The sequence below is a fragment of the Rhea pennata genome, chromosome 4, assembly GCF_028389875.1.
Source record: "Rhea pennata isolate bPtePen1 chromosome 4, bPtePen1.pri, whole genome shotgun sequence".
Classification (NCBI taxonomy): Eukaryota; Metazoa; Chordata; class Aves; order Rheiformes; family Rheidae; genus Rhea; species Rhea pennata.
Window position 1 is genome coordinate 12945140 of NC_084666.1, and position 14041 is coordinate 12959180.

At 39.3% G+C, this 14041-nt stretch overlaps 1 protein-coding gene across 2 annotated transcripts in view; it reads right to left on the reverse strand.

Moving 5' to 3' along the window:
- TBC1D14 (TBC1 domain family member 14) overlaps nt 1–13741 on the reverse strand; it is a 66211-nt gene extending 52470 nt beyond the window's left edge. For both annotated transcript variants that reach the window (XM_062575303.1, XM_062575304.1), the window contains exons 1-2: nt 13632–13741; nt 8008–8743 (exon numbers count right to left, since the gene is read on the reverse strand). In XM_062575303.1, coding sequence (XP_062431287.1) covers nt 8008–8743; nt 13632–13674 — 779 coding nt within the window. In that variant the 5' untranslated portion in view covers nt 13675–13741. The remainder of the gene's footprint in view (nt 1–8007; nt 8744–13631) is intronic.
- Between the last annotated feature and the right edge of the window lie 300 nt (nt 13742–14041).

The window sequence follows — 14041 nt, forward strand, 5'->3', positions numbered from 1 at the left end:
AAAAAGCCAACAGAAGTAGAGCCAGGCTTAGCTGAAGTAGACCTGCCTATGGAAGAAGTAACTAATGACAAATCACATTACATAAATCCCTATCACATTTTATAACTGAAGTTTTCCAACAACATGCATTTCAGCACACTCAGTACATTCGGTAAGAACCGAGGATAACAACACTTCACTTCTCACAATGCAACAGCTTGTGAGCCCAAAAATAGATTGCCACAGTAGTTGAGGGGCACAACAATACAATTCAATAAATCCTTTGTAGTGCAGGATACCTGAAAGCTTACAATTAGCTAACTTGGAATTCTCTCTTTCAGTTTCAGGGGGAAAAAGGCAGGGTTTCACATATTCATTATCAAAAAATGTTCATCCTTTTTCTTACAGGAGCCCTTCAGTTCAGAAAAGAGCAAGGTGGAGTTGTCTATGCTGAAGTGTCAAAGACTTGAAGACAGCCTGCATATTTAGCAGTTAAGACTGGTCACAGCAAATCAAGAACTATTTTGCATATAGATGATACACAGTGCCACTTTGCCATCCTCAGAGTTTCTGCAAATTAGGACTCCATATAGAAGCAACATTTCAAGTGCAAAGTATTAGAATAAACCACACATCATAGTCCTTTTCTAGTCAGCAAAATTCCCAGTAGTAGCCAGTGTTACCAGAATAACCATAAATTCTAGTCCAAAGACCAAAAGCAGATTTATTCCTTGATCTGAAGTGCTACAATCACACAAATCAAAAACAGAACAAATAGACGGAATCTCACCATGAACAAAAAGATGAATCTCAGTCAGCAGTAAGACATTGCAGCAACAAAGACTACACACAAACTATGTTGTTATTTATTAGGAACAGTATAGCCAGCAGGACAAAGGAAAATGATTACAAGCTCAACATGGTACCTGTGAGACTATATCTGTGTCCAACTTTGAGTCTCTGGAGGGAGATACCAAAAAAATCAGATGCAGTCCAGCAGATGGCTGCTAAGATGGCTGGGTGCTGAAATCTAGGACATACAAAGAGGGGCTGAGAGAGCTGGTTTTGTTAAGCCTGGATAACGGACAGTTTAAAAAAAGGGGGGGGGGGAAGAGAAGCACTACAGCACTATACAGAAAACAGAGCTAGACCATTCTCAGGAATGCATGTGGGAAGAACAAGAGGAAAGCAACAAATTGCTGCAAGGTTAATGTCAACTGGACAAAAGCAAAAAAATCCCAAACAAACAAAAAACCCCACAGTGGTAGAGGCTAAATCCCCGACCACATATGCCTAGAGGGGTTGTGACAATCTTTGGATACACTCGCATCTGACTGGATGAGGCCCGGAGTAACACAATCTAATGCTGAAGTCAGCCCTGCTTTGAGTAAGAAGGACAGTGCACCAGATGGCTCCAGAAGTCCTTTCCAACCTAAGTTATTCTGTGATTCTATACTTAGGAAACACTATGGCTCACAAACGGGAGTCTAAGCACTAAGCAAATACCTCGTCTCACCTCACATTTGTTACCATGTTCTTGTATGTATCCTGTCAGTTGTGAATGTTGAGTGAATGGGTTCTTAAAATTTTTTTAATTATTCTTATTATATGCTTTGAAAACTTTTGCTATTCTCTTCCTGCAGAGATACTTAATATGGATATCTTCTTAAAACAGCAATACAATTAATATCCAAATTGAGATTAATAGCTCATAAAGAAGTATTCATATTTTTTTCTTTGTTTGCCATGCCCACAAACTCAACATTTAAAAGCATGCAGAATATCTAAAGTAAGGTATAAAAAGATATATATTTATTCCTCAGAAAACCTACAGTCTCCACGTACTATCAAGTAAGTCTTATCTATTCCCCATATTCTCATGGTATAGAATTTTATTAACAGACTATTCCTCATTTCAGCCTTTATAAAGACATTTAAAAAATAGGAGCTAATTTTGACTTCAACTTCCCCACAGATTACATAAGAGAGGTAATGGAAGGAAGGTAGCACTCAAGAATCAAGATGAGTCAGAGTTGTATAACTACTAATTTTGAGATGAAAATCCAATAGGAATCTGTTCTGTATCACTTCAGCTTGTTCACACCATTTTCCAGAATCACTAAGTGTACATAACATTCTTTCACAATTTCTACTCTGAATTAAGTACTCTTAAAGGTCAGAATAATGCTCTTTTTATGATTTCTGTATTTGCAATAACTTACAACAGTTGACATTACTGACACAGGAGAGAGTCAGCTGAAGATTAAATGGCATTTTGATTATCTAGAAACTGTCACATAGCAGTGATTGCACTGATAGTGTTATTCTTCCTCTTCCCCAACTCCCACCCACTTCTGCTCACAGCTTCTTTGTAATGCAAGGAAACATCAGGAGAGTTCATATGAATTAACAGAAGATATGAAGTCCAACTAATCCACTCATTCATTGCACATTCATATAGACAATGAATCAAAATGAAGACAGCCTTAATTTCATTCATCTGAATTAGTTCCTGAAGTCTTGTAGACATCTGTTAAAATGTATACAATCTTTATTCTTTCTATTCCAAACCCAAGATGTAGAACGCTTAGAACTGAAATCCTGCAAGTTTTCAGCCTCACACAGAAGGTAGAGAAGATGTAATGTAAAATGAGTAAAAACACACTCATTATAGCTGAATGTTTCAAGCAATACGCAACATCCACCTGCAATAAAAATCTCACTGACTCCCTCAATCTGGGACTTTTCCATAACTTTTGTTCTACACAGACATACAATTACAAGCACAGGCCACAGTGGAGCACTAGTCTTATTGTTAACAGCAGACGGAAGACGGCTTCTAAGTAAGCCGTCACCAAAACCTGATTGTAAGGACTGAAACACTTGTCAGATGAGTATACCTGAGCACCCCATCAGCTGCTGAAATTTTGTTCCCAGCATGATCTGCTAACGTGGATCTTCATGGCCTATTTATGCTCCCTGTACCACAGAAACATAAGCTTATTTGCTTTCCTCTCTCCCCCTAACCTCTTTGCAAATGTTTTAAATCCTCATTACTGACAATAGACAGCTCAAAAGACACCCAGAAACATGTATGTACGCATGTTAAGGGGCAGGAGGAGAACTGCAACTCAATTCCTCTAATCCCTCTGACAGGAGAGAGAAAGAGGAAAGCTCTGGATGCAACTGCAGTCAGTAAGTAACACTGTAGAGTCAGCCCTAGCCCTCCTGCAGGTCAGTGAAGCAGCCCAAGGTAGCTTTATAGTTTTCCTCATTGAGAGGTTGGATTTCCCGAGTTCCTTCTTTCAAATTTTTGATAGCTCCATCTGCAGTTCAGCTATTTTTTGTTCATTTGTGTTTAGAAAACAGTGTACAAATATTGTCCCCCGCACTGTATCCAGCTCTTTCTGTCCTTCCTCCTACACACTTCAGTCCTGTCCTCAGATTGCCTCCTCCCCAGTCTATACTTCATTTAACATAAAACATGCATAGAAGAGACATCATACATAAGCAGTTTAAAATCATGAAACTCTCAATCATAACTATTTGCAGACTTTATCTTTCCTTTCATAGTAACTGAATTCCCTTTCTAGAGAGATGAAAATGGTAAATCAACACTATAATATTCTTGGTTATTCTGCCTTCTTTTTAACATCAAAATTAAGAGAATAAAAATATGCTGTTCTCTCATTAAAAGAGATAAAGGACATTATGAATAGTTTCCACTCATTAACACAGGGAACTTAAGGAATTAAGTTCAGAACTCCACGTTATGTGAACACTTACCTCAAAACACACATGTATATATCACATGATTTCAGACTTAGCACTGAAACCAGTGAATATTAATTTTAAACTTTAATCCCTGGGCCACAGCCTTCACTAGGTTGGAGTATAGTAGTGTTTTTTTTTTTTTTTTTTTTTTTAATGTATGGGATGCCAATCCTGTGTCAGAAGTTTTCCTTCAGAAATATAAAGGTTCTTTTTAAAGAGTAAAACATACCATCCCTCTTAAAGTCGTTTCTATAATGTATAGTCTCACTCTCTGCAAAATTTCTTAAGGTGCTACTATTTAGAACATCTGGATTAAAAGTTTTAGGAGTAGTTTGGAAAGACAAAGATCTAGATTCCTGAACAAATCATACCTACACCAATGGACTAAGTAAAGACTTCAGATTCTTGTTTTCCATTAAAAAGGAAAACTGTACAACTACACTGCTTACTATTTAATCAAACACAGTCCTACAAAATCTGTGGGGCTATAAGAAGCATCACCTTCACTTTCTGAAACAGTAAAACACACAACTTAGTAAGCTCATAATGCTCCTGACTCAGCAAAGTTGTTTAAAAAAAGGGGAGGTGGGCATTTTAAAAGTTTATGTTTCAGCAGTAATGCCCAGAAGCAAAGTCCAAAGCTAGAATTCATTAACCCACGCCACTGTGGATCACTAGCATAAAGAGAGAGAAAAGCCATTGATTCTTCAGTCTCCAAGCCAATAACTTCTTAATGCTTTTTTTTCCCCTCAAACCAAGCTCCTACTTATACATAAAGAAGAAAATTAATTCAAACTCACACTCCAGGTGGAAAAAATCTGGCCTTTTAAAGCTGATTCAGGTACACTTGACATATAAACTACCAAGTAGTCAGTTAGCTTTGTCAGCACTTTGGCTGCTTTCAGAAGCAATATTCCTTTTTCATGTATTAACTTGGAGCCTAACGATAAAACACAAATACTACACCTAGCTGGTACATGTGATGTCTTAAGCTCTTCAAGGAGAAAGCTACATGTAAACAAGCAGGAGCAGCCTCTTTTTTTCACTTTGAATCTTCCTGCCACACCCAAAGAGGCATGAAACAACCTGAGGGAACAACCAAACCTTTCAAAGTCTCAAGCTGCTGAACAGACAGCAACTGAGTCAGAAAAGTAGTCCAGGAAAACTTCATCATAGTGTCTGAGAAGGTAGGGCAGGAACACTGCATTCCTAAGCACCCCTGAAGGTGTCAGAGACTGATGGGCAACTAACAGAGTTCTTTCTTCAATCTCTACTTAATTCAATTTTCAGCTGCAGCCTCAAACACACAAACATTTTGTAACAAGTTACAAACGTAACTATAACTGACACAGAACACAAAACACCATATGCATTGGCTGTGCATGCACACTCTCTCACAAGGAAAAATAAATCTACGAAGTGCTAAGAAATCATTTTACATTCCAAAACAAAGACTTCTCTAAGCATTTTCTTAACATTATGAAAGATTCAGTCTTAACTATTATCTAAGTGTCCCTGTGATACTCCAGATTTCTCCCTAATTCTTACCAACCACTGCAAGCATCTGATTTTTAGCAGTATTACATCCACGGGCAGCAACAATTCTTAACTGACAATGCAGAACAAGCCTAGTCTTGACAAGTTCAGAGAAACTAACAAATTCTCTGATGATGGATGGGGTTCAATACCAGCCCAGACATCAGATCAAGAACAAGGTTTCTCCTTGTACCAAGTATCCACAGCTGAAGCAAGAACTGAGCAGATTCATCTAAGCTCAAAGTGCATCCCTTTACTTGAAGAAACCCCACAGAGTTGAGCCTGCAGATCAAGGCTAAGACCACCTGCATTGCAGCCTTGCCACACAACCATCAGACTGACAGAGGGTGGCAAGATTGCATCCAAATCCCTCAGATGCTGGCACTTTCAGGGTGTACACAATCATTCCAGCCAACAACCTACTAATTTGGTACCATTAATTTCTTCTGCCATAGTTCTGATGAAAGGATTGACTTCATCCTTAGCTTCTGAAAGGGAAGGTTTACACATTTAACCAGCACATCCATGAATCTCAACGGAAACTCTTCTGCACAAAGTGCTAAAAACATGCTCCCTCCTGGTATTCTGTTTTCATCTGTCACCACAAGCTACTTTAAGAAACTCCCCAGCTTTCAAAGACACTATTCTAAATACCTTGTTCTCTTCCAGCACTGTACACAAAACCTGAACACTCAAGTCAGGTCCAGATGGGTGGGAAGGCCCTTAGAAGTCAGTAACTTTCAAAAAAAAAAAAAAAAAAAACACTGCAGGGCCCAAGTTCATTTCTGAACTATTCATTTAGCCCTGGGAATCTGAGGAGCACCATAAAGCCAGAGGAACTCAACAGAAAAGGGACTATATAGGAACAACAGAGGAAGCAAACAACGGCATGAAGAACAGATTTCAAATATCAACCAGACAGGCAACTGTGTGTTTTGATCCTCGAAACATCCACAGATTAAGTAGTACACAGTATTCCCCATGGAACAGAAAGAAATTCAGGAGTTCTCTGCTTGTTTAATTCTTGTGAAACTCACACCCAGTTTATATGAGATAAGAGAATGGATGTATAGAATGTGGGTACAGACAAAAAGTGAGTAGCTCCATTGTTTCCAAAACAGAGATCAGAAAGTGGAAGTTAAAGGGAAGGATGGTAAAGGCCAGGTTATAGAGAGAGCAGTTCAAACTTTAAAGCTGACAACCTAGTTTGAACTGAATGCAGAGTATCTGCAAATATTCAGGTTAAAAAGCTCCATCTAATAAGTACCTCAGTTTCTGTAACATCAGCAAAACACCCAGTGACTATGCTAGAACAGAACTTGGACAGATGGTTTTATTTTGTTAAATGGGAAAAGTTGAGGAGTGGTTAATTATTCTACTCTGAGTGGGGTCTTAACATGTCTGTTCTACTGTGCTGTCCCCAGACTGCAGGACAGCATCTGCCTGAGTTACCATTTGTGCTAGCAAAGTAGGAAACAAAAGTTCACGTTCTGCAGGCTTTGAAGTGCTAAGAAGCCTCCTGCTTCAGAATTAAGTCTGGTTCCATGACAACAAACAGACAGAGGGCCACAAAAGCTTTAACAGCTCAAACATGACTGATGAATTAAGTCCACTGCGCAGTATTCTCTACTGCAACTTGAACCTAAGAATAAGAAATCATAAAAAAAAAGAAAAGAAAAAAAGAAAAATAAAGGCTTCAGCCAGTTTAGAATATTTAAAGCAGCAGTTTCTCTGCAGCTTTGCAATTAGCACTGCATTTCAAAGAATAGTGTTTGCCACTTCCCTAGGTATTTTTAATCAGTCTGTTCACCTCATGCAAAGAAGATTTTGCAATCGAAAGAAGAGCTTAGCTGAAGTAATTACATGCACAGAACAGGTTAGCTATAGCCAATGCCACTTGATGTTTTAGTTTATTCCTAGATCCTTTTCTATACTACAGAAATATATTCTATATTCTTTTCTAACTCTATGATACCTTAGACATTATACCCTAAAAATAAGAGGCATTAGCAAGGCCTTAAATGAAGAAAATAGATTAATTCTGTTCCTCATTTACAACTTACATTTATCTAATTGGTATCTGCATCTAAAACACATTATCAAAAGCTATGTTTAGAGAAGTCACGTAACTGCTTTGAGTGGTAAATGTTTTCATTTCAGAGTGATAAAATTCTATGTTCTAATACCACACAAAAATCAAAGCAGCAAAGTATTAACAAAATTATCACTGAGATCTGGAAAAATCACAGTAGTCAGGTAAGTGTTTGCCAAGCATTTGTATTACAGAAATAATATGTTTGTATTAATTAATAAAATATTCCAGCACCACTAGAACACTTCTTAATTTTTACGTGTCAAAACTCTTCAGTATGTATTCTACCTATATTTACCTATTTACAACACATAAGATTAAGGATCTTGGCCAAAATGACAAAAAGCACCACTCAAGAAGTCAGGAAGAAAACCCTTGTCCAGGATTCCTTCTATGCTAATATAGAAGAAAAGTTTTAAGAAGTTTCCATATATCCTAAAGATAATACAGTGCAGCATTCAAAGCCTTAGTCTCTAGCAATATTTGCCTACTTACTTGGAACAAATTGTGTTAATACCCGCTCAAATTACGATAAGCTATTATCTCTTCCAGAGTGAAATATCACACCACATCTTTCTCCTATGGTTTTACTCTCATTGTTAAAATATATTTTATAGAAACATTACCTGGCAAAGAAGTTAGTAAAAGGTCCCAATATTTTTAGTTTATTGTCCACATCTGTCTCCTGACAACACTCCTGCTGGCTTTGATCATTGGTCTCTTTAGTGGAATTCAGGGTTACATCTGAGAAGTGCGCTTCATCAGTCTCGAGATTCACAATTGCACTTGAACTGCTTGTGACCACAAAGTCCAAAATGTCCTCGTTGCTAACCGATAAAGTTGTTGACAATTCTGTGCTAAGACTAGAAACACTGCAGACCGAGATATCATCACTTCGATTCAGAGCTTTGGTAGTTGGACTATAAAGTTTGACGCTGTCATACCCCGTTCTAGGAAAAGTTGAGGATTTTCGCACAGGATGGTCATGTTCAGAAGTCAAAGAATGTGGAGGCACGTAAGATGGCAGTGTGCATGCACTCTGAAAAGCTCTGTCAGGCACAATTTCAGGTTCTGACTGCTTTCTCTTCACATTTAACACACTGCAATGAACAGGCTCTGGATTTCCTATTTCTAGAGTTGGAATACCAGAATCCACAGATTTAAGGCTATGACAATCTTCTGAAGTACTGCAGTGTTGGCTAGGCCCATACTCAGGCAACGAGAGAGATCTTGGGGCCCTTGAATTGAAGTTTTGAAGACTCTGGATACTGCTGCCCACTCTTGCATCCAGAATTCCCATCAAGCTCAAACCATTTAAAGAGTTGGATAAATTTACATCAGCTGTCTTGGACCAAGTAGTAACTGGTTAAAAGAAAGAACAGACAGTATTATGAGCTTGTGAGGAGACTTTTTAAAATATTTTATGCACACACACTCAGTTGTATCATAAATTAGAAATCATCTGCAAGATAAGATTAATAGTTTTAATTGAAGAGCCTTTCTCTCGCTTTCAGCACACAGAACAATGGCAACTTAATTTCAGCTTCCAGAAAATGGCAAGCATGGAAAGTCTTTTCTTAAGCCGTTCGTTTGTTTCATAAGCCTCTCTCGAAGGCAAAATTACTTAAAACTGCTGTATTTTAGTGTTACATGCCAATATTAAGATAAAGATTTGAAGTTGATTTTTTATATAACTTTGAATGCATACATAGTGACATTGGGGAGACCATAAAGCTTGTCTCTACATACTTTAAATTTAGGCTAAAATTTAAAAGGATTCATTCAAACAGCAATTAAATTCATACAGCCAACTTTTTGACAATACACACGATGCACTTGATCAGTGCATGCAAGGTTAAAACTGACACTTAAAAATATGCCATACTTTATGCTCATACGCAATACACATTTACATCCTCCCTTCAAGAGCTGCCAACGGGACAGTTAACCCAAGCAATGTCCCCCTTCTAGCCTACATCTGAGTGACCTTCAAAGAGCTGCACATTAAATGCACTGTCCTGCTGAGTAAACTTCCACCTGACATAAAACTGGATTATCACTGGGACTGCTGCCCTGGCTCCCACAACTGCTACTGACCCTTTAAGACAGTAAATGATTATTATTATGACACTACATACATCGCTCTTTCCATACAGCTTCATACAAACAAAATGGTTAAATTACCTTCTACTCAGCTGAAGTTTTCAATGAAATTATTGCAGTTGGCAGAAGAAATACACACATACTGGTTCGTTTTCTTCATTCTGAAACACTTCCTGTGCTAAGTATGAAGGAATGAAAAATACTCTTCCCTTCTTGCAAATGGCTTTCTTTCTAAACATTTACTTCCAACTCTTGAGGCCAGCTTTCTGGTCTCCTATTCTCACTAAAGTACAACACTTAATTAAAAGGTGCCAGTTCTCCACTAGGAGGTTCACACACTATCCATTCTCAGTCCAGAGCCAATATATTTTGGAACTGTAACACAGGCAGGAGCTAAGACACAGAAGACACATTTCAAACATGTTCTATTTGTGTGAATCTTAAAAATTTTTTTGATAAGCTTCTAGTCATATGAGAAGGTCACAAATCCAAACGGACTTCATATGCTATGCCAACTCATTGGCTTACTACATAAAGCAGGCCTATTTGATCAATCATGCCAGTTCAATCCACTTTAAGTTTAGGAAAAAGTAAAAACACCTCAAGTTATTTCATCTTTTAGTCAATTAAGAACTTTAAGGGCTAACTAGGTATTACCCACACAAATCAATTACTGCATCAATCGTCTAGTCCTTTGGATAAACAAGGTTTTAAATGTATTCTCTTTTCACTAAAACATTTGTGAATATGCACACTTTTCTTATAGAGTTGCTATAGCAACTTTTTTTTTCCGCATTACCATGGTTTGAAAAGCTTACGTGCTCTGTAATATAAAGAATGATTTCTTTAGATAGTTATCATACAGATTTCATATATTAGCAACCTCTTTGTTCAGTGCATTAAAACTACAACGGTCAGCAAAAAACAAACAGAAAAAACTACATAACACTTCTGGAACACAAGCAACAAATTATTCTACTTCATCAAACTGATTATGAGAGTTAAAGTGTATAAATATGATGTAACAGGAAGCATGAAATATACTTATTGTTGCAAACATTTGCATCTCTTGCTCTTTGACCTTCCTCTTTGGATTTCCTTATTTTTCTATAAAGTCTGACTGCTCTCTTCTCCACCCTTTCATACACATTACATTGCACTTTAAATGAACAGCCCATCCAGCTCCAATGTTTCTCTAAAGCATATACACAGCCTACAGAATTTTAAAACATGAGTGCAGGTGTTTGCTTGACCACAATTCACACTTACTAACATATCTAGAAAATACAGTCCAGAAAATCAAATTCATAGATTTAAAAAGCCAAGAACAACTTCGATGGTGTTTCAGTAAACAGCACAGACATAATCAGTTGCTTTATTGGCTGCCTTCATTTCTGGTCAATGATTTTCCTAAGCAGTAGCCAGTCCTTAGCTTAATCACATGGCTCTTCTTGCCTAAGCTTACAAATTCTAAGCATTCAAGTGGCCTTGGGAAGAGCGAGCAGATACAGTAGCTCAAAATGTCAAACAATTCTGTAAACAAGAGAGCTCAGAGAAATAAAAATAAATTCCCATGCAGTGCTGTGAAACTTTGGACTTGGCTTGGTAATTTTTTAAGCAGGAAATTTAACAGGAAGAGTTCTTTTAAATGGGCAGTCAGCAAAGGCAGAAGTATGTAACAGCTATAGTCTGTTGGAATAAATTGTGCAATAACAAACTACAGAGATTTTACACAGTTTAGCGAAATCATGGGTATACTTTGAAGTATACCATCAAGAGCTTTAAATGAAAGCTCGAGAAGTCATCAGCTGCCAAAAACATTCTTTAAACTACTTCATTCATTTTGCATGAGGCTGTTGTAGGATTGTTCTTTAAAGACAGAAAAGTGTTACTTATCTTCCTGGACTTATTTTAGCTGCCTCACTGATATTTGACATAATTCTGAAGTCTACTTAAGTGTTAACATACTGTAATACTAACTTCTTTCCATAAATCATTTATTAGCATAATACTGTTGTAACATCATTACAGACACATTAGCATAACAAACTATTGAGCAAAAATAAGCAATTTGGTCTGCACAGCATTCATAATCCCCACAACCTGTTTAAATGGGAATATATTTAAATGAGATTTGTAATATCATCCAGAATATCCTATGTCTTATTAGAACCATTATCTGATAAGAACTACTGGGGGGGGGGGGGAAGATGGCAATAGGAAAGGAGATATAAGAATAAAACAGAGGTCATCAAAGCCAAGGAGATGGGATCATTTACTCATTATCTCTTCCAACATAAGAGCTAAGGGGCACCATATAAAGGTAGTTGTAGCCAGGTTCAGAACTAACGTCAGGATATAGTTATTCACACAACGGCAGTCAAGCTGTGGAACTCCTTGCCACAGTACATGGTGGATACCAGAAGTTTACATGATCTTAAGTTCACAGAAGGAAAATTCACCGAGTATTTTCAAGTGCAAAAAAACCACATATAACTCAGGAAGTCCCAGAACTGCAAATGTTAGAGCCTCAGGGAAATAAGAATATACATTATTTCTGATTTTAAGCATCTCCTTCTTGTCTGTAAGGAGGAATTTTGGTCTCATCCAGTACAGCTGCCCATAGAGTTTTGCATTCCTGAGGGCCTGATCATGGCTTGTACGAAGGCATGTCCCGACAATACCAGAGCAGCTAAGACAGATTTGGACTTTTTATGTGACCCAACCATGCAGAAGGAAGAAGTGATACACAATCATAGTTTCTAATATAAAGAATAAAGTGACTTTTTTAAAAAAATACACATTTTACTGTAAATTTAAAACTATTAGAACAAAGATCAGGAAGAAGTCAACAAAAGTCACATTCTTCTAAATTTACTGTGGCTTGCATTGCAACTTAGGCAAGTGACTTATTTAGAAGGAAGGTTTAGATGATTATTTACAGGCAGAATTTTTATCATCTTGTCTCTTCGACACTGCTATTTCTGCTTGCAGAAAAATAATTTATGATTTTTAGAACAAGGAATTTCTTAATTACGATGTTTTAAGATTTTTTTCTCATCAAGAAGAAAATATGCATTGAAGAAGAAAGTGAAGGGTTTAAACTCCTCATGCACTTAACAGTATTTTTTATTGCATGTGGCAAGAAACTGAGTACAATACTACTACCAAGTGCAACTGCAGGTGACCTCGGCATACATGAGCATGCATCAAAAACAGTTCAATTTATTAAAGCAGTTCTTATTTCAAATTGTTTACAGGTCACATGCTAACAGTCACAGCATTTTCAACAAAGAAAATTTCCCTAGGTTAGAAAGCAAAGCACGAGATACTGTGATTAACACTATGTATGTGATCACAGCCAAAACCTTATTAGCAAACAAGAAATACTTGGGATTTTTTCATTAAGAAATCGTCTATCTAACTCCTAACCAGCTGTCTTCATAAAGCATTTGCTTTACAAACCTAGCTGTCGAGCAGAAAATTTGGAAAGTGATCATAAGTGAACTATTCACGGGTTTTCCACTTTTTTGCTATGTCAGGCAGTATAAATGAGTCACAGTGTTCTGCTAAGCCTCTGTTCTGGAAGCAGTTTAAAGAGCTTCTTTTTCCCCTACCAAGGGCTCAGAAAAATGCGAGATCACGTCAAACTGGGTGCAGTATCATAAGAAACTGAATTCATGCTATTTTCATGAAGTTTCCGCTGAAGTTTTATTCAGTCTTTGGGAATCACCTAAAAGGATGTGGATTAAGAAGAGAGACTGCGAGAGGGATGAAAGTTGTTTCCTTCACGCAGGCTGTAGGCAGGAAGCCTTCACAATGTTCAACCAAGCTTACCTGGTAGCCTTAATTATAAAAAACGAAAAATATTATTTAACAAAGGCAAAAACCGACCAGTGCCTCCTCAGAAGGCCGATCAGGAAGCAGCGCTCACGCTCGCCTGCGGTCTCCGCAACACCCCAGCGGGGCCGAGCGGCTCTTCTAACTTTTTTAAGATGGTCGCGGCAGGTCTGAGCAGGAGCGGCCGAGGCGCCGGGGGCAGCTGCCGTCCCCCCGCCGCCCGCCCCCGCCGCCCCAGCGGGGCTCCGACCGCCCCCGGCACGGAGTGGGGGGACGAAAGAGCCCAACAGGAACCCGGACGCCTCACCGGGGCAGCGCTGCCCTCCGCGGCTCTCCTCGTGCTGGGCCATGCCCAACGCTCCCCGCGGCGGCTGCTCCCGCGGCGCTACGCGGCGGCGGGCGGCGGGCGGTCCATGTCGCGCTCAGGTGCCCGGGGAGGAGCGGCGAGGCCGCGGGTTCAGCGGAGGTGAGGCGGCGCAGCCCCCGCCCGCCGGGCGCCCTCCCCGCGCCGCGCAGGGCCTCCCATGGCGCCCGCCCCCGCCGCAGGCGCGCCGCACACCTGCCGGCGGGCTCTGCCGGCGGCGCAGGTGCCGAGCTCGCCTCGCCACGCTCCGGTGCCCGCTGCTCGGCCGCCTCGCCGTGCCTCGCCTCGCTCCCTGCTTCCCAGCGCCGCCGCCGCCGCCGCTCCCCGTCCGCGGCGCGGCCGTCGGAAGCCCC